At 41.6% G+C, this 21,401-nt stretch overlaps 1 protein-coding gene across 4 annotated transcripts in view; it reads left to right on the top strand.

The window, feature by feature from the left end:
• LOC140716569 (uncharacterized) overlaps positions 1-20,730 on the top strand; it is a 123,070-nt gene extending 102,340 nt beyond the window's left edge. For all 4 annotated transcript variants that reach the window (XM_073029404.1, XM_073029403.1, XM_073029405.1 and 1 more), the window contains 4 exons: positions 291-379; positions 2,613-2,667; positions 4,458-4,595; positions 14,456-20,730. In XM_073029404.1, the coding sequence (XP_072885505.1) occupies positions 291-379; positions 2,613-2,667; positions 4,458-4,595; positions 14,456-15,270 (1,097 nt within the window). In that variant the 3' untranslated portion in view covers positions 15,271-20,730. The remainder of the gene's footprint in view (positions 1-290; positions 380-2,612; positions 2,668-4,457; positions 4,596-14,455) is intronic.
• The last annotated feature ends 671 nt before the right edge of the window (positions 20,731-21,401 follow it).

Raw genomic sequence — 21,401 nt, 5'->3', positions numbered from 1 at the left:
TGATTAGGCTAGGGTTAAATCATTTCCATAGATGCTGCCTGACCAGCTGAATTCCTCCAGCATTTTGTGTGTGTCGATCAAAATTTGCCTATGTGCACACATTTTGAATCCGGTGGCCAATGTGCAAGTAAAGGTCCTTGTGTGTCAACTTTCTGGAACCATGGATCGCTAAGTTGTGATCAGCTAAGTCCACATGGTTCAAGAGGCAAGCTTAGGAACATTGTTGTTAATAGCATCTGGTGCAAACACTGTCTTCGCAGACTAATTGTGAATTTCATGTATGTTAACAGCTGAGAAGAAAGTTAAGAATCAGAAAAGTTGTGAGAAGAATTCTGAGGACTATGAACATAATGGAGCCACTCTTTCTACAGGACAGCCTGTAAGTATGTAGTGTTCTACTCTTAAATTGACCCACAAATACATATGGAGTCTAGCAAAGTATTTTCCTCTCAAGTATACCCTGTACTGGCTGTTTTTGTTCTTCCTTGGGAGATGGGGGTACTGGCATCACAAACGGCACATTATGTTTCAATGTACATGTGACAGAGCTAATTTTAACTTTAAATCTTATCAGCACTTTTATTTTGTCTAGCCTTGAGTGCTCTTGGGAGCATGATAATGAACAAGCCTCCAGAGACAACCTGTCCATGTGGTATCGTGTTGTTGGACAGGGTGTTGCAGGACTTTGCTTCAGCAAGGATGAAGGAATGGTGATTGAAGATAGTATATGACTTGGAGGATCCTTTAAACGGTGGTCCTCTCACATATGTTCTGCTTTAGCTTTCCTGAGTATTAGGGATTGTGGGGTGGGGGTGTGTTCCTTACCCTACTGGTGTATACTGCATTTGAGTTTGCAGGAGGTAGAGTCTGAGTAGTATGACATTAAACAGGTCCGTCTGCTCATCTGTCTGTGCTAGTTCCAGTGGTCTCTGTTCAGCCCATAACCTTCCAAGTCCTTCCCCTCAGTGCTTCTTAAATGTTGCAGTTGTATCTGCTTTGACCTCTTCCTCTGTCAGCTCATTCCAGGTCTTCACTTCCTTATGTGTAAAGAAGTTACCTCTCAGATTTCTTTTTCCTCTTGTATCTGTCCCTTTTCGTTTTGGAGTCCTTGACCCTCAAGAAAAGACAATTGCTGTCCTCCCTAGCTATAGCCCTCATAATTTCATAAATTTCTCTGCTTTCACCTCTCATTCTCCTGCACTCCAAGGAATAGAGGTCCAGCCTGGCCAACCTTTCCCTATAACTCAGGCTGTCAAGTCCAGGCAGCATCTCCAAATCTCTTCTGCACCCTCAAAACCTGTCTTCAGCCAGGGTTCTCTGAATGTGATATGTCTACTTCACCCTAACAGAAACTTGTTGCTCTTGGGCCCTTTGATTCTTGATGTGACCCTTTTAAAAGCCTCCCACTTGTCAACTGGTACTTTGCTGTTCCCCCTTCCTTCTGGCCTAGATCCTGGCTAATGTCCTGAAAGTTCATCCTACACCAGTTCAGTACTGTAATCTGTGCTATCTTTTTCCATTAACTATTTTAAATGCCTTCCAATGAGCTGCTGTTTTCTGAGGTCAGGCTTCTTCATTGATACTGCTGCTTATTCAGTCCAGTATTCCATCAATAATCTGACTGTATAGTTTATGAAGACAAATCATTCATTGTGGAACATCCTGCCTTGTTTTTATGCAGGTTAAGAATCCTGGTCAATGATGAAGCCCTAGACCATCATGAGAATGGATTTGAAGCTTGTGGGAAGTGCTTAGACTCGGTTTCAGTGTTATTGCCTGCCACTTGTGTAATTTAAATGTTACTTCTCATCCACTAGGTTGATTCCAAATATTGTCCAAGTCTTGTTGCATGCATACATTAACTGCTTCATTATCTGAAGTGTTGTAAATGAAACATACATAGCAGACTATGGTGGGGAAAGTCGCTGCTGATGAAGATAAAAATTATTAGACAGGTTTTGGGCCTCCTAAGAAAGGATGTGCTGGCTTAGGGGAGGATCTAGAGGAAGTGCACAAGAATGATCCTCGGAATGAAAGGATTAACATACGAGGGTTAATGTTTGATGGCTCTGGGCCTTTACTCACTGGACTTTAGAAGAATGAGAGGGAATCACCTTGAAATTTATCAAATAGTGAAAAGCCTAGACAGAATGGATGTGGAGAGGATGTTTCCTATAGTGGGTGAGTCTAGGACCAGAGGGCACAGCCTCAGAATTGAGGGATGCCCATTTAGAATGGAGATGACCAGGAATTACTTTAGTCAGAGGGTAGTGAGTCTATAGAATTGATTGCCACAGGTGGCTGTGGAGGCTAAGTCATTGGGTGTATTTAAAGCAGAGGTTGATAGGTTCTTCATTAGTAAGGGTGTGAAAGGTTATGGGGAGAAGGAAGGAGAATTGGCTTGAAAGGGATAATAAATCAGCCGTGATGGAATGGTGAAGCAGACTTGAAGTGGCCTAATTCTGCTATGTCTTATGGTCTCCTGTCCTGGCATAAAAATGATTGGGCTGTACCGGCCTATTGCTGAAAAAAGGTATGGAAAGACCTTCAGCTGTTAAAATAACCAAAGACCATCAGTTACATTAAATGACTTGCACTTTGTGTTTTTTTAGCTGTCATCTGCTGCAAAGGAGACTAGTGAAGAATCAACACTTGTACCAATAGCTGGTAAGATTTATCTTGTTTCTCTTCTCTCCCCCCCCCCCCCCCACCTCCACCCTTCAGTAGCACGTAACAAAACTACATCTCTTTTTGATCTTCCTGATACTGATTGAGAACCAACTATTAAACTATTTGAAGTAAGATAATGAAAGAGAAACTTGAAGAGGAAAAGTTGCATCACTTCCTGTCCCTTCAAGATCAAGTTATCACTATTCCACAAAAATGCCTCCCTGAAAATCTAAAACATTAGCTAGGGCTATCCTTCAAATGTAGGAGTAGGATTATTGAGCCAATTCTGTTCAGAGGTAATATAACAGGGTTAATTGGTCTTTAGAAAAAGATTGTCCAGACAGTTCGGAATTGAATTGCCACCCTATTGGGAATGAAGACTGCCATATTAATATGCTGTTCTGTTTACATAAATATCACTTAAAATATAATTATGTGTTTTCTATGGCATTTTCTCAACTTTGACTTCCTGGACTGTTTTATAACCACTGATGATGTTTGAAGACCAAGCAAAATCATGTAAATTCTGAATGAATGTGGAAGTTTGGGATATATTCAGCAAGTCAGGCAGTGATTGTGGGGAGAGAAACTGTGTTAATCTTTCAGATCAGTGATTTGGCAATCCTTGGACATCCCTGATCATAGCTTCAGGCATTGGGATCAAAGCTCTTCATTTTCTCTCACCCTTCCCCCCAGCCTATAAAGAGAGTTTTCAAAGTTTCAATTTATACTACATAATATCCAAATTGGAGAATTGGGGACAGCATATTCCATTATTGCAAACAGTTCAGAATCTGCGATAGAGGTGTTGGGGAAATGTGAATACCATGTTCCATTATTGTCAGCAGCTCAGAATTCATAGATACAGAGATGTTGAAGATCTTTAAGAGTAAATAGGATAAAAGCAAAAAAATTAGTCACAGGAAAGATGGAACAGATGCGTTCTTTTTCATTCTAGATAACTAATGGGATTGACAGGGTAGCTATAGTAGAGGTGTTCCACTTGATCAGAATTTGGGTATGAATTTTAAATGCAGCTGTTAAATATAATTTGGAAGGGGCATCCAACTGAGAGATGGGAGTTGGAGGAGCTTATTAGATAAAAGTATGATGCTAGCAGTTGGATAGTTCAGAGTCACAGCTGAACAACACAGTACTTCTAAAGCATAATGTCAACATGCTGGAAATACTCAAAGTCAGGCAACATCTCCAGAGAGTGACTCAATATCATTCAGCTAAAGGCTCATGTTCTTTTTCTATGCAGTACTTAACACTATATATGTTATGAATCTGATGACAGCTCCCATGGCAATCCGAAATGTACAAGTAATCACATTAAAAAAACTATTTCCGATCAGTGTTTGTTTGTCTGCACATGTTGAACAGGATTGAAATCATTCAACAGTAAAGAGTGAAAATACTGCACCTTATCGGAACATAGTGCAGACCCTTCGCACTGTGATGTTGTGCTGACCTTTTTTCTAAGATTATGAGATGTACTTGACAACATTAAGTTAGGCAGAGATCTATGTCATAACTATGAGAACTTGTTGCTTAAAAGCCCAAATTTAAAGATGCAAGGAGGCAAGAATTAAATCAGCTGACAGATAAATACGTCCAACACATCCACTCCAAAAATTACTGCAGAATTGCTATATAAAAAGAGATGAATCACGTAATCACAAAGCATCAGTGAAATTAATGTCAATTTTCTTGTACATCAGTTTTTAATCATCGTTGTTTAAATATGGCATTTTTAGCTTGTTAAAGCAACTTACCTGTTGCAGGAACTCCTTTTCATCTCCTCCGTGAGAAAATTGCAGTTCCTCCTCATGGTGAAGAGCCAGAAGGACGTGGCACCAAACAACTGATGTCAGAGAGTGCTTTGGTATGCCATCAAGAGGAGACGCATTTAACTTTTCCAGGTACGGTAGCTTTTAAAGAGTTTGTTAAGATACTTTGTAATTCAATGTTACTATGAAATATGAAATGCAGTCCAGTCCAAAATTGCAGCACAGTTGTTGGGACAGATGGCTCTTTTAATTTATCATGTTTAGCAGCTAAATGGACTTTGTGTTTGTTAATGAAGTCATGCTAATAATTTGCTCAGTATTTGGAAAATTATGGAATAAAAATGAAGTGAGGCATTCTAAATCATGATGAAATCATTGACAGAGACATTTTTGCATAAATGGGAACATGAAACAAAATTTCACATAAACCCACAGACAGTAATGCTGGCACGTTGGCCACTTTATTTGTGCACCTGCTCATTAATGCAAATAATCTAATTAGCTAGTCAACGCAGAAAAGCACACAAGCCTGGTCAAGAGGTTCAGCTGTATATAGCAAAATATCAGAATGAGAGAAAAAAGTGATCTAAGTGATTTTAAACAACAACACACACAAAATGCTGGTGGAACACAGCAGGCCAGGCAGCATCTATAGTGAGAAGCGCTGTCGACGTTTCGGGACGAGACCCTTTGTCAGGACTAACTGAAAGGAAAGATAGTAAGAGATTTGAAAGTAGTGGGGGGAGGGAGAAATGTGAAATGATAGGAGAAGACCGGAGGGGGTGGGATGAAGCTAAGAGCTGGAAAGGTGATTGGCGAAAGTGATACAGAGCTGGAGAAGGGAAAGGATCATGGGACGGGAGGCCTCAGGAGAAAGAAAGGAGGTGGGTGGAAGCACCAGAGGGAGATGGAGAACAGGCAAACAACTAAATATGTCAGGGATGGGGTAAGAAGGGGAGGAGGGGCATTAACGGAAGTTAGATGTTCATGCCATCAGGTTGGAGGCTACCCAGCCGGTATATAAGGTGTTGTTCCTCCAACCTGAGTTTGGATTCATTTTGACAATAGAGGAGGCCATGGATAGACATATCAGAATGGGAATGGGACGTGGAATTAAAATGTGTGGCCACTGGGAGATCCTGCTTTCTCTGGCGGACCGAGCATAGGTGTTCAGCGAAACGGTCTCCCAGTCTGCGTCGGGTCTCACCAATATATAAAAGGCCACACCGGGAGCACCGGATGCAGTATACCACACCAGCCGACTCACAGGTGAAGTGTCGCCTCACCTGGAAGGAATGTCTGGGGCCCTGAATGGTGGTGAGGGAGGAAGTGTAAGGGCAGGTGTAGCACTTGTTCCGTTTACAAGGATAAGTGCCAGGAGGGAGATTGGTTTGGAAGGGATGGGGGCACGAGTGGACAAGGGAGTCGCGTAGGGAGCGATCCCTGTGAAAAGCAAAAGGGGGGGGGAGGGAAAAATGTGTTTGGTAGTGGGATCCCATTGGAGGTGACGGAAGTTACGGAGAATTATACGTTGGACCTGGAGGCTGGTGGGGTGGTAAGTGAGGACAAGGGGAACCCAATCCCGAGTGGGGTGGCGGGTGGATGGGGTGAGGGCAGATGTGCGGGAAATGGAAGAGGAATCATTTTTTGAGAGCAGAGTTGATGGTGGACGAAGGGAAGCCCCTTTGTTTAAAAAAGGGGGTATATAAGGACTGGACGTCCATGGTGAAAATAAGACGGTGGGGGGCCAGGGAACTTAAAATCATTGAAAAAATTCAAAGCATGAGAAGTGTCACGAACATAGGTGGGAAGAGATTGAACAAGGGGGGGGGGATAAGACAGTGTCAAGGTATGCAGAAATGAGTTCAGTTACCTATATACCTCCATCCCTCACCGAGATGGTCTCGAAGCTCTTCGCTTTTTTTTGGATTCCAGACCTAACCAATTCCCCTCTACCACCACTCCTCCGTCTAGCAGAATTAGTTCTTACTCTCAATAATTTCTCCTTTGGCTCCTCCCACTTCCTCCAAACCAAGGGTGTAGCCATGGGCACCCGTATGGGTCCCAGTTATGCCTGCCTTTTTGTTGGCTTTGTGGAACAGTCCATGTTCCAAGTCTATACGGGTATCCATCCCCCTCTTTTCCTTCGCTACATCGACGACTGCATTGGCGCTGCCTCTTGCACGCATGCTGAGCTCGTCAACTTCATTAACTTTGCCTCCAACTTTCACCCTGCCCTCAAATTTACCTGGTCCATTTCCGACACCTCCCTCCCCTTTCTTGATCTTTCTGTCTCCATCTCTGGAGACGGCCTATCTACTGACATCCACTATAAGCCTACAGACTCTCACAGCTACCTGGACTATTCCTCTTCCCACCCTGTCTCTTGCAAAAATGCTATCCCCTTTTCACAATTCCTCCGTCTCCGCCGCATCTGCTCTCAGGATGAGGCTTTTCATTCCAGGATGAAGGAGATGTCTTCCTTTTTTAAACAAAGGGGCTTCCCTTCATCCACCATCAACCCTGCTCTCAAACGCATCTCTCCCATTTCCCGCACAACTGCCCTCACCCCATCCACCCGCCACCCCACTCGGGATAGGGTTCCCCTTGTCCTTACCTACCACCCCACCAGCCTCCAGGTCCAACGTATAATTCTCCGTAACTTCTGCCACCTCCAACGGGATCCCACTACCAAACACATTTTTCCCTCCCCCCCCCCCCCCCCCCTTTCTGCTTTTCGCAGGGATTGTTCCCTACGCGACTCCCTTGTCCAATCGTCCCCCCCCATCCCTTCCCACCGATCTCCCTCCTGGCACTTATCCTTGTAAACGGAACAAGTGCTACACCTGCCCTTACACTTCCTCCCTCACCACCATTCAGGGCCCCAGACATTCCTTCCAGGTGAGGCGACACTTCACCTGTGAGTCAGCTGGTGTGGTATACTGCATCCGGTGCTCCCGGTGTGGCCTTTTATATATTGGTGAGACCTGATGCAGACCGGGAGACCATTTCGCTGAACACCTACACTCGGTCCGCCAGAAAAAGCAGGATCTCCCAGTGGCCACACATTTTAATTCCACGTCCCATTCCCATTCTGATATGTCTATCCATGGCCTCCTCTATTGTCAAAATGAATCCAAACTCAGGTTGGAGGAACAACACCTTATATACCGGCTGGGTAGCCTCCAACCTGATGGCATGAACATTGACTTCTCTAACTTCTGTTAATGCCCCTCCTCCCCTTCTTACCCCATCCCTGACATATTTAGTTGTTTGCCTGTTCTCCATCTCCCTCTGGTGTTTCCACCCACCTCCTTTCTTTCTCCTGAGGCCTCCAGTCCCATGATCCTTTCCCTTCTCCAGCTCTGTATCACTTTCGCCAATCACCTTTCCAGCTCTTAGCTTCATCCCACCCCCTCCGGTCTTCTCCTATCATTTCACATTTCTCCCTCCCCCCACTACTTTCAAATCTCTTACTATCTTTCCTTTCAGTTAGTCCTGACGAAGGGTCTCGGCCCGAAACGTTGACAGCGCTTCTCACTATAGATGTTGTCTGGCCTGCTGTGTTCCACCAGCATTTTGTGTGTGTTGTTGTTTGAATTTCCAGCATTTGCAGATTTCCTCGTGTTTGTTCGCTAAGTGATTTTGACTGGAATGATTGTTGGTGCCAAATGGAGTGGCTTGAGTACCTCAGAAACTGATGGTCTCCAGGGATTTTTATACACAACAGTCTCTAGAGTTTATAGAGAATGGTGTGCAAAGCAAAATATATCCTGTGAGCAGCAGTTCTATGGGCAAAAACACCTTGGTATTAAGAGATCGGGGAGAATGGCCAAACTAGTTCAAGCTGACAGGAAGACATCAGTAACTCAAAATAACCAATTGTTACAATTAGCGGTGTGCAGAAGAGCATCTCTGAACACAGCACATCAAACCTTGAAGTGGATGGGCTACAGCAGCAGATGACCATGAACATACCCTGGTAGCCACTTTATTGAGTGCTCCTGTACAGGTAGTCCACGAGTTACGAACATCTGACTTATGGACAACTCGTGCTTACGAACCGAGGAAGGAGAACGTCGTCCGCCATTTTAAGTCGGATGGCGATGCTGTCCGCCATTTTAAGTTGTTGCCGTTGACACTGTCTTGAGTGTTTAATTCTGTGTTTGGTTTAAATTTTTCTTAGTAAGATTCACCCTGACCCTGTCCACCCACCCACCCCCCCCCCCCCACTTCCAGTCGGCTGGTGGCGCAGTGAGATCAGCGCCGGGCTGGAGAATGGAGTTTCCCATGCCAGGTTGATGTCAATCCAGTGACTCCCGTACCATCCATGCTGGGTTGATGTCGAGCTCGCAACTCAACCTCGTAAAAAGAAACACTGCCACCTCCAGTTTAAATTCCCACGCGGAATATTGTGTATGATCAAATACCCAAACCCAGCACAGCCCCCACTTGTCCCATTTAGCCAGTTTCAATGCGGTGGTCCTTAGGACCCAGCGGAGCTCGGGACCTGCTGCCCACAGTGTTCCTGTTCCATTGACGGGAAGCGATCACGGTTGAAAATAAAGTGGAAATAATAAAGCGTTTGGAAAGAGGTGAAATGCCATCAGTCATTGGAAAAGCTTTAGGCTACAGTCGGTCAACAATCGGAACAATTTTAAAGGATAACGGATAAAGTGAGAATAATGGAGCATGTGAAAGGCGCTGCCCCGATGAAAGCTACAATTATTATTAAGCAACGCAGTGGTTTAATTATTGGAATACATATGTTTCTTAAGTGTTTTATATGCATAGAAAGGTAAAATATATACTATATACTAAGATAAACGTTTGACTAACTGACGCTAAATAATACCAGATGTACTTGTTCCGACTCCGTACAAATCCGACTTAAAAGATGGACTCAGGAACGGAACTCGTACTTAACCTGGGGACTGCCTGTACTTAATAAAGTGGCCACTGAATGTACTTTAGTGATGTTCGGAGAGTAATGATTCCTATACTATTTCTTAAACAATGCCATGGGATGGTTAAGATCTATTGAGGGAGAACATAGCACTCTCTCAGTTCTGCACTGAAATGTTAGCAGAGATTATGCATCAAGTAAATAGGGTGGAATTTGAACCAGAAAATATTTCCAAGACCAACACCAGAAAGGTGTCAGCTGGGCTGCAAATAACGTTTAACACACCTAAAGCAGATGAGGAAAGCTGAACTTCTTTCTGTGTGTTCTTTAAAATAATTTGTAATGAGATAGGAAGAGAATCAACAGGATTTATTGCTATGCTGTGACAGATTTCTGTGTTCAAAGATTAAAAATAGGTGGAACTTGTGAAATACGTACAGAATGGAATTTGCTGATGTTGGTTTCCCTGGGGTGCTCAGGTCTCTTCTCATGTCCAAGGACATACAAGTTAATAGGTTAATTGGTCACAGTAGATTGTGATTAGGGGGTAGTCAGTTGGTAGAATCTGGGAGCGGTAATAGGAATGTTGGAGAATTGCAAGTGTATTGAAATGCTTGAGCATATAGACGTTAAGAAAGAGGATGTGCTGGAGCTTTTGAAAAGCATTAAGTTAGATAAGTCACTGGGACTGGATGAGATATACCCCAGAATACTGTAGGAAGCGAGGGAGGAAATTGCTGAGTTTCTTGCGATATTCTTTGCATCATCAGTAGGGATGGGAGAAGTACCAGAGATTTGGAGGGTTACAAATATTGTTCCCTTGTTCAAGAAAGGGAGTAGAGATAACCCAGGAAATTATAGACCAGTGAATCTGACTTCATTGTTGGCCAAGTTGTTGGAAAAGATCCTGAGAGGCAGGATTTATGAGCATTTGGAGAGACTAATCTGATTAGGGATAGTCAGCATGGCTTTGTCAAGGGCAGGTGATGCCTTAGAAGCCTGATTGAATTCTTTGAGTAAGAAACAAAACACATTGATGAAGGTAGAGCAGTGGATGTAGTGTACAGTGGCATGCAGAAGTTTGGGCACCCCTGGTCAAAATTTCTGGTACTGAAAATAGTTAAAAGTGAGTAGAAGATGAACTGATCTCCAAAAATCATACAGTTAAAGATGAAACATTCTTTTCAACATTTTAAGCAAGGTTAGTGTATTATTTTTGTTTTGTACAATTTTAGAGCGGGGGGGGGGGGGGAAGGAGCACCATGCAAAAGTTTGGGCATCCTAAGAGATTTGAGCTCTCAGATAACTTTTACCAAGGTCTCAGACCTTAACTAGCTTGTTAGGGCTTATTCACAGTCATCGTTAGGAAAGGCCAGGTGATGCAAATTTCAAAGCTTTATAAATACTCCGACTCCTCAAACCTTGTCCTAACAATCAGCAGCCATAGGCTCCTCTAAAGCAGCTGCCTAGTACTCTAATAAATGATGTCCACAGAACAGGAGAAGGGTTTAAGAAGATAGCAAAGCGTTTTCAGGTAGTTGTTTCCTCAGTCCGTAACGTAATTAAGAAATGGCAGTTAACAGGGACAGTGGAGGTCAATTTGAGGTCTGGAAGACCAAGAAAACTTACCGAGAGAACTGCTCGTAGGATTGCGAGAAAGGCAAATCATAACCCCTGTTTGACTGCAAAAGACCTTCAGGAAGATTTAGCAGACTCTGGAGTGGTGGTGCACTGTTCTACTGTGCAGTGACACCTGAACAAATATGACCTTCATGGAAGAGTCATCAGAAGAAATCCTTTCCTGCTTCCTCACCACAAAATTCAGCGTCTGAAATTTGCAAAGGAACATCTAAACAAGCCTGATGCATTTTGGAAACAAGTCCTGTGGACTGATGAAGTTAAAATAGAACTTCTTGGCCGCAATGAGCAAAGGTATGTTCGGAGAAAAAAAGGTGCAGAATTTCATGAAAAGAACCCCTCTCCAAATGTTAAGCAGGGGGGTGGATCGATCATGCTTTGGGCTTGTGTTGCAGCCAAGGCACGGGGAACATTTCACTGGTAGAGGGACGAATTAATTCAATTAAATACCAGCAAATTCTGGAAGCAAACATCACATCATCTGTAAAAAAGCTGAAGATGAAAAGAGGATGGCTTCTACAACAGAATAATGATCCTAAACACACCTCAAAATCCACAATTGACTACCTCAAGAGGTGCAAACTGAAGGTTTTGCCATTGACCTCATAGTCCCCCGACCTAAACATCATTGAAAATCTGTGGATAGACCTCAAAAGAGCAGTGCATACAAGATGGCCCAAGAATCTCACAGAACTAGAAGCCTTTTGCAGGAAGAATGAGCGTAAGTCCCCCAAACAAGAATTGAAAGACTCTTAGCTGGCTACAGAAAGCGTTTACAAGCTGTGATACTTGCCAAAGGGGGTGTTAGTTATTAAGTACTGACCATGCAGGGTGCCCAAACTTTTGCTTCAGGCCCTTTTCCTTTTTTGTTATTTTGAAACTGTAAAAGTAATCTTAAAATATTAAAGAAATGTGTCATCTTTAACTTTGTGCCTTTTGGAAATCAGGTCATCTTTTACTCGCTTAGCTATTCACAGTAACAGAAATTTTGACCAGGGGTGCCCAAACTTTTTCATGACACTGTATATGGATTTCATTTAGGTGTTTTGATAAGGTTCTGCATGCAAAGCTCCTTCAGAAAGTAAGGCATGGGATTTGAGGAGACCTTGCTTTGTGGATCCAGAATTGGCTTGCCCATGGCAAAAGGTGGTTGTAGATGGTTTGTATTCTGCATTGAGGTTGGTGACCAGTGGTATTCTGCAGGGATCTGTTGTGGGACCCCTCCTCTTTGTGATTTTTATAAAAGAACCAGGATGATGAAGTAGAAGGTTGGGTTAGTAAGTTTGTTGATGACCCAAAGTTTGGGGGTGTTGTGGATAACCTGGAGGTTGTCAGAGGTTACAGCGGGACATTGATAGGATGCAGAACTGGGCTGAGAAGTGGCAGAGGGTCTTCAACCCAGATAAGTGTGAACTGGTTCATTTTGGTAGGTCAAATTTGAAGACAGAATATAATATTAATGAAAGACTCTTGGCAGTGTGGAGGATCTGAGAGATCTTGGGGTCCTTGTTGATAAGACATTCAAAGCTGCTGTGCAGGTTGACATTATTGTTAATAAGGCATATGGTGTGTTGGCCTTCATCAAACGTGGGATTGAGTTCAAGAGCCATGAGGTAATGTTACAAATATATAAGACTGGTCAGACCCCACTTGGAGTACTGTGTTCAGTTCTGGTCACCTCACTACAGGTAGGATATAGATACTATAGAGAGAGTGCAGAGGAGATTTACAAGGATGTTGCCTGAATTGGAAGGCGTACCTTATAGGTTAAGTGAACTTAGCCTTTTCTCCTTGGTGTGATGGAGGATGAGAGGTGATCTGATAGAGGTGTATAAGATGATGAGTGGCATTGATCATATGGATAGCCAGATGCTTTTTCCCAGGGCTGAAATGGCTAAAGTGAGAGGATATAGTTTTAAGGTGCTTGTAAATAGGTACCGAGGGCATGTCAGAGATAAGTTTTTCATGCAGAGTGGTGGGTGCATGGAATGCACTGCCGGCAGTGGTGGTGGAAGTGGATGTAATAGGGTCTTTTAAGAGCCTCTTAGATAGGTACATTGAGCTTAGAATAGAGGGCTATTAACTATGGAAATTTCTAGGCAGTTTCTAGAGTAGGTTACATAGTCAGCACAACATTGTGGGCTGAAGGGCCTGTAATGTGCTATAGATTTCTATGTTCCATGTATGTGGGGGCAATTTCTAAACAGTAATTCAGAGAGTTAAGCACAGAATCATCTAAAACCATAGAACATTATAGCACAGAAACAGGCCCTTCGGCCCTTCTTGGCTGTGCCAAACCATTTCTCTGTCTAGTCCCACTGACCTGGACCATATCCCTCCGTACCCTTCTCATCCATGTACTTGTCCAAATTTTTCTTAAATATTAAAAGTGAGCCTGCATTTACCACATCATCTGGCAGCTCATTCCATACTCCCACCACTCTCTGTGTGAAGAAGCCCCCCCCCCCAATGTTCCCTTTAAACTTTTCCCCTTCACCCTTAACCCATGACCTCTGGACCTCTGTTCGTGGTCTTCTGCTGTTGTAGCCCATCCACTTCAAAGTTCAACAAGTTGTGTATTCAAAGATGCTCTTCTATGTACCATTGTTGTTATGTGTGGTTATTTGAATTACTTTTGCCTTCCTGTCAGCTTGAATCAGTCTGCCTTTTCTCCTCTTATTTCTCATTAGCAAGGCAATTTAGCCACTCATTGGATGTTTTAGGGGTTTTTTTGCACCATGCTCTGATTGTTGTGTGTAAAACAAAATCAATCAATCAATCAATCATCCTAGGAGTTCAGCTTCTGAGATATTGAAACCACCCCATCTGGCAAGAACAATAATTCCACAGACAAATTCATTTAGATGACATTTCACCTTTATTCTGATGTTCAGTTTGAATAATGACTAATAAACTGACCACTGAGTGTATGTCTACCCAGTAGCAAAATTTTAAACTTATTTACTGCAATGGCAGTCATTTAAAGAGCTGAGGAAATAAAACCATAGTATCTTCTCCCGATAAAGGTATGTTAATTTCTTCAATAAAATGTAGTGGGTAATGGGATGGTTCTGTGTGAGTTTCACATGCACAGCTAGTCAGTTTGCAGCATGAAAATTATTCAATCATTCCTGTGCTCATTGCCTGTGTTATTCTTTCTATTGCAGCTTAATATTAGCATATGATTGGAAACTAGCAACTCTGACCCTGTCTAGCAGCAGCAGAGAGGCAGGGTGGACTTCACCCTTTTGAGGTTGCCAATGTCCTGTTTGTATGAAGAAAACAACATTTTTGGAGCTCATTTTTAGTTTTAAGTTGAATTTACTCTTATTAGTATAATTGACATGGTATTAAAATCCACTTTTTGTGATTTATGCTATTTTTAAATATGCTGCAAAATTGTTGCTTTAAAATGTATTAAAATTTCTTTCAATTTTTGTTTACATAGAGGATTACATGCATAAGTCACCAGCCCAATCGAGAGAGGGAGTGGTCCTACAGAGGCAGGTATTAAGTTCCAGACAAGTTTGTGATGTGGTACCAAGAGCTGTAGATGTAGCATCCAAGAAGCTTAAAACTGTGAATGATGAAGAAGAGCATGTGAACTCATTGAGCCAGAAGTTCAAAGCGACAACAGAGTTGATGCCAATAAATGAAAGTCAACTCGAAAAGCATGCACAGGATCCTTTGTTTTGGTCAATGTCACCAAGCCATGGCAGTACGGCAGTCCCTCTGACAAAAGATCAGTCAGATCCAAGATTGGCAGGAAAAGGGAAGTTGCAGGTAATCAGATCAACAAAGGGACAGGATATTCTTCAAAAACTGGCCAAGAAAGTGCAGGAGGCAGCAATTAAACCGTGGGTATGGAAATCAAAGCGAGAAGATTCCGAGAATGTTCCACAAACATTGTTTGAAAGTGGTAACAAGTTAATCCAGTGTTTCCAAAAGGCTTCCACCGTCTCTGACAGTGAATCTCCCATCGCTCCATTTGAATATACAGATACAACAAAGGTCTTTGGGGAAGGTAAGAGCTTGCATAGACTTCTGCCAGACCAAATATTGAAGCAGGGTCCAGCACTGAATAGAGGAGAAGAGGGGCAAATGGAATCTGAACTGGACATGGACTCTGCCTCCTCCATGGATTCTACCACAGCAGCACATGCAGTCAGAGAACCCAAAATATTCATATCTTCCATAGATATTCATTCAGCCAATGAAGCAAATGCAAATGGAGGCTACTTGGTCCTGGATTCCACACAATAGTAGGAAAAAGTCCAGAATGAAGTAACTGACCAAAACAAGTGTTACTGTCTTCTCTCTTTCTCTTGCACTCCTGTGCTGAAGATCTCTCCACGCCTTAATGGAAGACTGGCTGAGTAACCAATAAGCATATTTCTTTTTTTTTGGACAGAGGAGCAATGACTGGGGACTGTGTTTGCCCGAGGCGAGTTTATGAAACTAATAACAAGGGCTACCTGCACCCTGTGCTGATGTTGGATTTGACTTGATGTTTACACACAACCTTTTTAAACTACTCAAGAAAGTCTTGCTATGCTGCTTTCTTGGCCAAACTAAAGCCCTAGCTCTTATGAGTGGACAGAACTGCAAGCCCCGCAGCTCTTGTTGCAATATTAGTACTTACACAATAAAGATGATTGTTGGGTGCAAATATGGGCAGGGAAATCAAACCACAGTGAAATTACAGTAACCTACGTGAAGACTGCATCCCAAGTGGACTCTAGCAAAATGTTGTATTTATGGAGATACTAAACAGCAGAAACAGCGCTCCTTCCCATCCTATGTAGGTTAGTAGTTGAAGTGAATATTTAATGTGCAAAAATAAACCATAAGAATGTTTTTTTAAATGTGAATGAGGGGGCCCCAATTCTACAAGTTATTGAAAATCTGTAGGAATGGGGTCACTTTACACATCAAACTCTGAACTTCTGGAAGACGTGACATCCGGATTATTTGTTGTGCATAAAGCATTGAGATATGGGTTAAATCTTTCAAGTTTTAAGTGCTCACTAAGCTTACAGGTTTGGATCTTCCATTTTTAACATGGGAACATATTGCACAAAAACATTCACAAAAGGTTATTTTTCCCCTTGTGTGGGTGTTACTTTTGTGCAGCATTTGCCAATTGTATTTGACATTTCAAAAAAAGGTTTTACAATCTTACACTAATGTTAAAATGCCTGAGAGGATATCTGGTCTTTTGCAAATTATCCATTTATGGGCTACACTTAAACGAAGTTAAACAGTTAAAAATTTCAAAGTTGTAATTCTTCAGGCTTATCAATCACAGCAGCTCTCACCATGGGGCAGTATGTGAACACTTGGTTCAAATATACGTGCATTTGACTACAAGGTGAGTTATTTTATTATAATTCTAAGTTAGAAGATTTGAAAAGATTTCTTCGTGATTCCTGTGCTGGATGTTCATTGTCCTCTAGCTGAGAGCTAGTTTAGGCCCTGCTTCCACATTCTGAACAAACCAATCCTGGAATAAACTTCCTGTACAGTAGTCTAGGGGAAAAAACCAGGCACTCTTCTGTAATATTTGAGTGGACCTCTGTGTCATTCTGGAGAAATAAACTTAAATTAAGCCCTTTTGTTGCCTCATCCAGAATTATCTTGTCTGATTAGATATGTTGTGTTCTTTTATCCACACCATCTTCTATAGGATGCAGGAGTTCCCTTGTGCTATTTTCACTGCTAGCTCTGGATGTGAATAGCAAGTTTATAAGCTTCTTTTCACTTGGGTGTATTGGTGTCGTCTCCATACAGCTTAGGCTTTTTCTCTAACCAATACTTGGCTGAGATTACGATGCTCCTCATGTGGTCCAGCACTTGTACTTCAGAGTGTTCAGTTTGTGCCACAGTTTTTTGTGTTGGTTTAACATTTGTAGGTTAAGCAGTTTGCAAAAGTCTGTTTTAAGACAATTACCTTAGTGATGGGCAAATCTTGAAAGAGAACATAACAAGTGGCTAGAAATGGGACATGGATTTAATCCTTTGTACATGTGCTCTGGGCTTCCAGTATATATATATATATACAGTATGCAGCCCAGAAAATCCACTGGAACATCTGGTTAGGATCACTTGTTGCTATAAGTTGTAGGAAACTCCACTCCTTTATATGACATGATTATGGGGAGTATGTGGGAACACAGTGGTGTGATATCAGATTAGAATGGATCCTGAAAGTGGTGAATAGGTGAATACTTATGCATATTTTTTGGTACTGTATACTTTCACACTGTGCCATAATGGATTTGAAGGGCCACCAATGTTCTACCTCCTCATGATACAGCCTTTCATTGCCCTGAGGTAATGTCCTCAGGCACTTTTTAAATTTTTTTATTTATTTAGTGATACAGAGTGGAAGAGGCCCTTGCAGCCACATAGCCCAGTAACCTGTTGCATATTTTCACAGTGTGTGTGCACAGCCACCTCTGATACTTGTGCTTCATATTCTGTTAAAATGCTTTTGAAATTTTCTGCCTAATTTAACAGTGCTTTAAAGTCAGAGGTATGGCATTATGTATCGTTGAAGAGTTTTTCGTACAGAAAGGAGATCAAGGCTCTATGTACAGTTTCTGAAATTCTGTCATGTATGTTATATATTCATCAGGTTGGAATGTACCTGCAGAATTCAGCCTGTTGGATGGGACTAATATGTTGAAGATGCTGCATTAAATAGATTGATAACACTACATTTATTAAATCCTAGGCTCCATAACCTCTTGGGTTGAATGTGTATAACACTAAGGGTTAGTTGTCCATAATAGATAGAAAATTAATACTCACTTCAATAGCTTGAGCAGAACTTAATCAATGGAAATTGGTAGGGCTAATTAGCAAACTTTAATTAGAAAATAGTTTTTTATTTTAACAGCATCTATTCATTTACTAACCACAGCAGTTGTAACAGAATTGGCTTGGTAAATTTACTTTGGTAAATGAAAAGAAGACATTTGTAAGTGTTCCATGTCCAGTGGGAGGATGTACTTGTGATTAAGGTCTGCAAGGATTCCTATTCCCTGTTCCAAAAGCAAAAATACAGTAAACAGATTGTAATTCCATTCATACCAGAATGCAATACATGAAGTAAGAAAATATTTTGATTGTGGGAAAGATGTATTTGTTAGAATAGAAAAGTAGAAATCAGAATTTAAAAACCAACAATTGCAAGGACCAGGGATTTCAAAATGGAATGATCCAGGTTAATGTGTCTGTAAATGAACTCTGATTGTTACTGGTTGATTTCTTGCAGTGAGGAAATTACTGTTAACCAGCACACTAAAGTTCAGATTTCCTCTCATGAAAAGCTGCATGCAAAATAAATCTGTTGTTAATAATTTTAAAGTGGGGGGGGGGGGACTCCTGGTGAGACCAAGCTTACCTGGTCATTACTGTCTGTTTCTCAATTCAGATTAAAACCTTGTTTTGTTTCTTAACTTGGTTTTGATGGTCACTCCAAAAATGGTGTGTTGTGTGTGCGCACACGCACACACACACACATTCCCTTTTGACCTATAGCATTCCAAACCTTTGCTGTTTCCTTTGTTCATGCAGATGGCGCCTCTGTTACTTTCCACTTCCATTTTAATTAAACCTTGCTGCAGCTTACAGAAAAGGTGAAGATTGGAAAATTACAGGTTGAGAAAATGTGGGCACCTGACTTAAACTGCAGAGCTAAATGTAAATCTGTGCACTGTGGTAGATAACCTGGTCTGACTTCAACAATTATACTTTTAATTTAAGCTAATCTTTAGATGGTTTAGTTGATATACTAGATGAGGGAGTGAACACATCCATTATGGAAGCTGTCAGTTATGTCAGTGATTAATCATATGTGAATTTTAATTGGGAAATAATTTTGGATTGCATTCCCAAAACAAGTGAATAGTAAAATCCAAGTAATAAATACATTTTGATTATCTCCACTTTTTGAGCAGACTAAAGACATCCTTAATGAAGTTTTTTCACTCCACATCAAGATTTTACTCACCTTCCTCTCCTGATCATCCTGTTCCATCAGTCAATCCTGCTGTCGGGTATTTTTCAAACTTACCAGGACTAATACAGTCGAGTACACAGTCATTAAATGATCAGCTAATGGAATTTAAAACTACACAAACACGTAGGTGGCCACCATTTTACTTGCATTTATCTTAATGCCAGATTTTCTTTTCATAAAATGCAACCACTGGTACCATGATCGGTGCAGAGATGGTGGGCCACGGGATAGGTTGTTGTGTACAGAGATGGTGGGCCACAGGACAGATTGTTGTGTACAGAGATGGAGGGCCACAGGACAGATTGTTGTGTATAGAGATAGTGGGCCACGGGACAGATTGTTGTGTATAGAGATAGTGGGCCACGGGACAGATTGTTGTGTATAGAGATAGTGGGCCACGGGACAGATTGTTGTGTACAGAGATAGTGGGCCACAGGACAGATTGTTGTGTACAGAGATGGTGGGCCACGGGACAGATTGTTGTGTATAGAGATAGTGGGCCACGGGACAGATTGTTGTGTATAGAGATAGTGGGCCACGAGACATATTGTTGTGTACAGAGATGGTGGGCCATGGGATAGGCTGTTGTGTATAGAGATAGTGGGCCACGGGACAGATTGTTGTGTATAGAGATAGTGGGCCACGAGACAGATTGTTGTGTACAGAGATGGTGGGCCATGGGATAGGCTGTTGTGTACAGAGATAGTGGGCCACGGGACGGGTTTGCTGTGCTGTACTAGTGACTGTAGTTGGGAGACAAGCTTGCATAGTCCATTTAAAAAAAAACAAGTGCACCCTCCTCTCTAATGTTTGGCCAAGTACTAGAATTTCAATAATTGTTTAATCATGAGCACAACATTTAGATTTGAAGGAAAATGGTGCTTGTGTTAGCTTAGTTTGGTTGCTAACACTGTTAGCAAGTGAGAAAATTATGGACAATCACTACTTTAGAACTCTAGTACATAATTTAGGCTGACCCAAGTGATGTTTATGGGGTTGATTTTCTCGGTCAGGGCTTTAAGCAAGGCGTACTGTAAGTCTGTTGAGGTATGCTTTAAAGACCTTTATAGAGTGGATCACAGGCTGACCTGGCCAACATTCCTCTCTTTCCTGTGTGTCACACTCATTGTTAGTTACACAAATTGGCTGCTTTTATTTACCCACATAACAATCAATGCATTTCAATATAATTGTAAGTGTGAAGCTCGAGACATTCAGGAGATGTAATTAGGTGCTATGTGAATGCAATTTTTTTTATTATTGTAACATATAAGGTATTTATCAATGTAACTAATTTGTGTTGCAAGAATTCTGTGAATATGGATGTAAGCTGGACTGTGAAGACTCCAGAGCATGACTGAAACAGCTAATGACGAAAATTTTCTTAATGTTATTTCATAAAATGTAGAAAACATGACTTATCAATTTTAAAACTCATGGTGTGTTCAAGTGCTTGTCTCCATAATGGAACTTTTCCTATCATCTTGTGGTTCATTGTGACTAAAGGATATCTTTTTTAAATGGCAAGCAATGATTTGCTAATGAATTTATCGAAACCTGTTTGTAAAGTTATACCAGTGTTATTTGTATTTTAATATTTTTCAATGAAAGGTGCATCACCTAACAATTGATGAGAATTATTTTTAGTATGAATACGCTGTAAATACAGCAAACTGATTAAAAAGCCTGTTTGCTGCAGTGTTTCATTTGGTTAGATGATCGTGTGTGAATACAGGTGATGAAGCTTAACATCTGACTTCTCCACCTTCTCTTTTGTGCTCTGTCTTAAACATAACTTCTGTTCCCTATGTTTAATCCATTTGTTCAGTTTTAGTCATACCTGTTAATTTCACATCCCTAATGCACTTACAGCACCATTCTTGTTATTCCATGCCATGTGCTTAAAATGAAAAGATGGCCTGTGGACAGATTTGACTGGAAAATGACAGACTTCTGTCCATTCAAGTAGTTGGGCTGTTGGCCCCAGTCTTCGGGACTGTAGACCCAAGCTTATCTTCTGTACACATAGTGAATGACCTAGTTGAGATGTTTATGACTAAACGGTTTGGTAAGAGAAGCACTCCTGAGGTGGAGAAGTTCAAAGCACCGTGGCATAATTGCAAGCTGTTCAGGGACTTTGATCATTTGAAATTTAAATCTGAGGTTCAATTTTTAAGATGAGCTCATTTATTGCAGATATGAAGGGAAATGGAATTAAAGAACTGTCTGCTCAGTAACATAACACGAAGCATTGTTACATACGGGCTAGATGGGCCAAAAGGCTGTTTCTGTGCTCTGTGACTCTAAGAAGATTGCTATTCTGTCAGTTTAACTCCATTGTTGATTATCAGTCCCTGAATCACAAAGA

Source organism: Hemitrygon akajei, chromosome 25 (assembly GCF_048418815.1).
Source record: "Hemitrygon akajei chromosome 25, sHemAka1.3, whole genome shotgun sequence".
In the NCBI taxonomy this organism is placed as follows: Eukaryota; Metazoa; Chordata; class Chondrichthyes; order Myliobatiformes; family Dasyatidae; genus Hemitrygon; species Hemitrygon akajei.
This window is presented reverse-complemented; position numbering and strand designations above follow the sequence as displayed.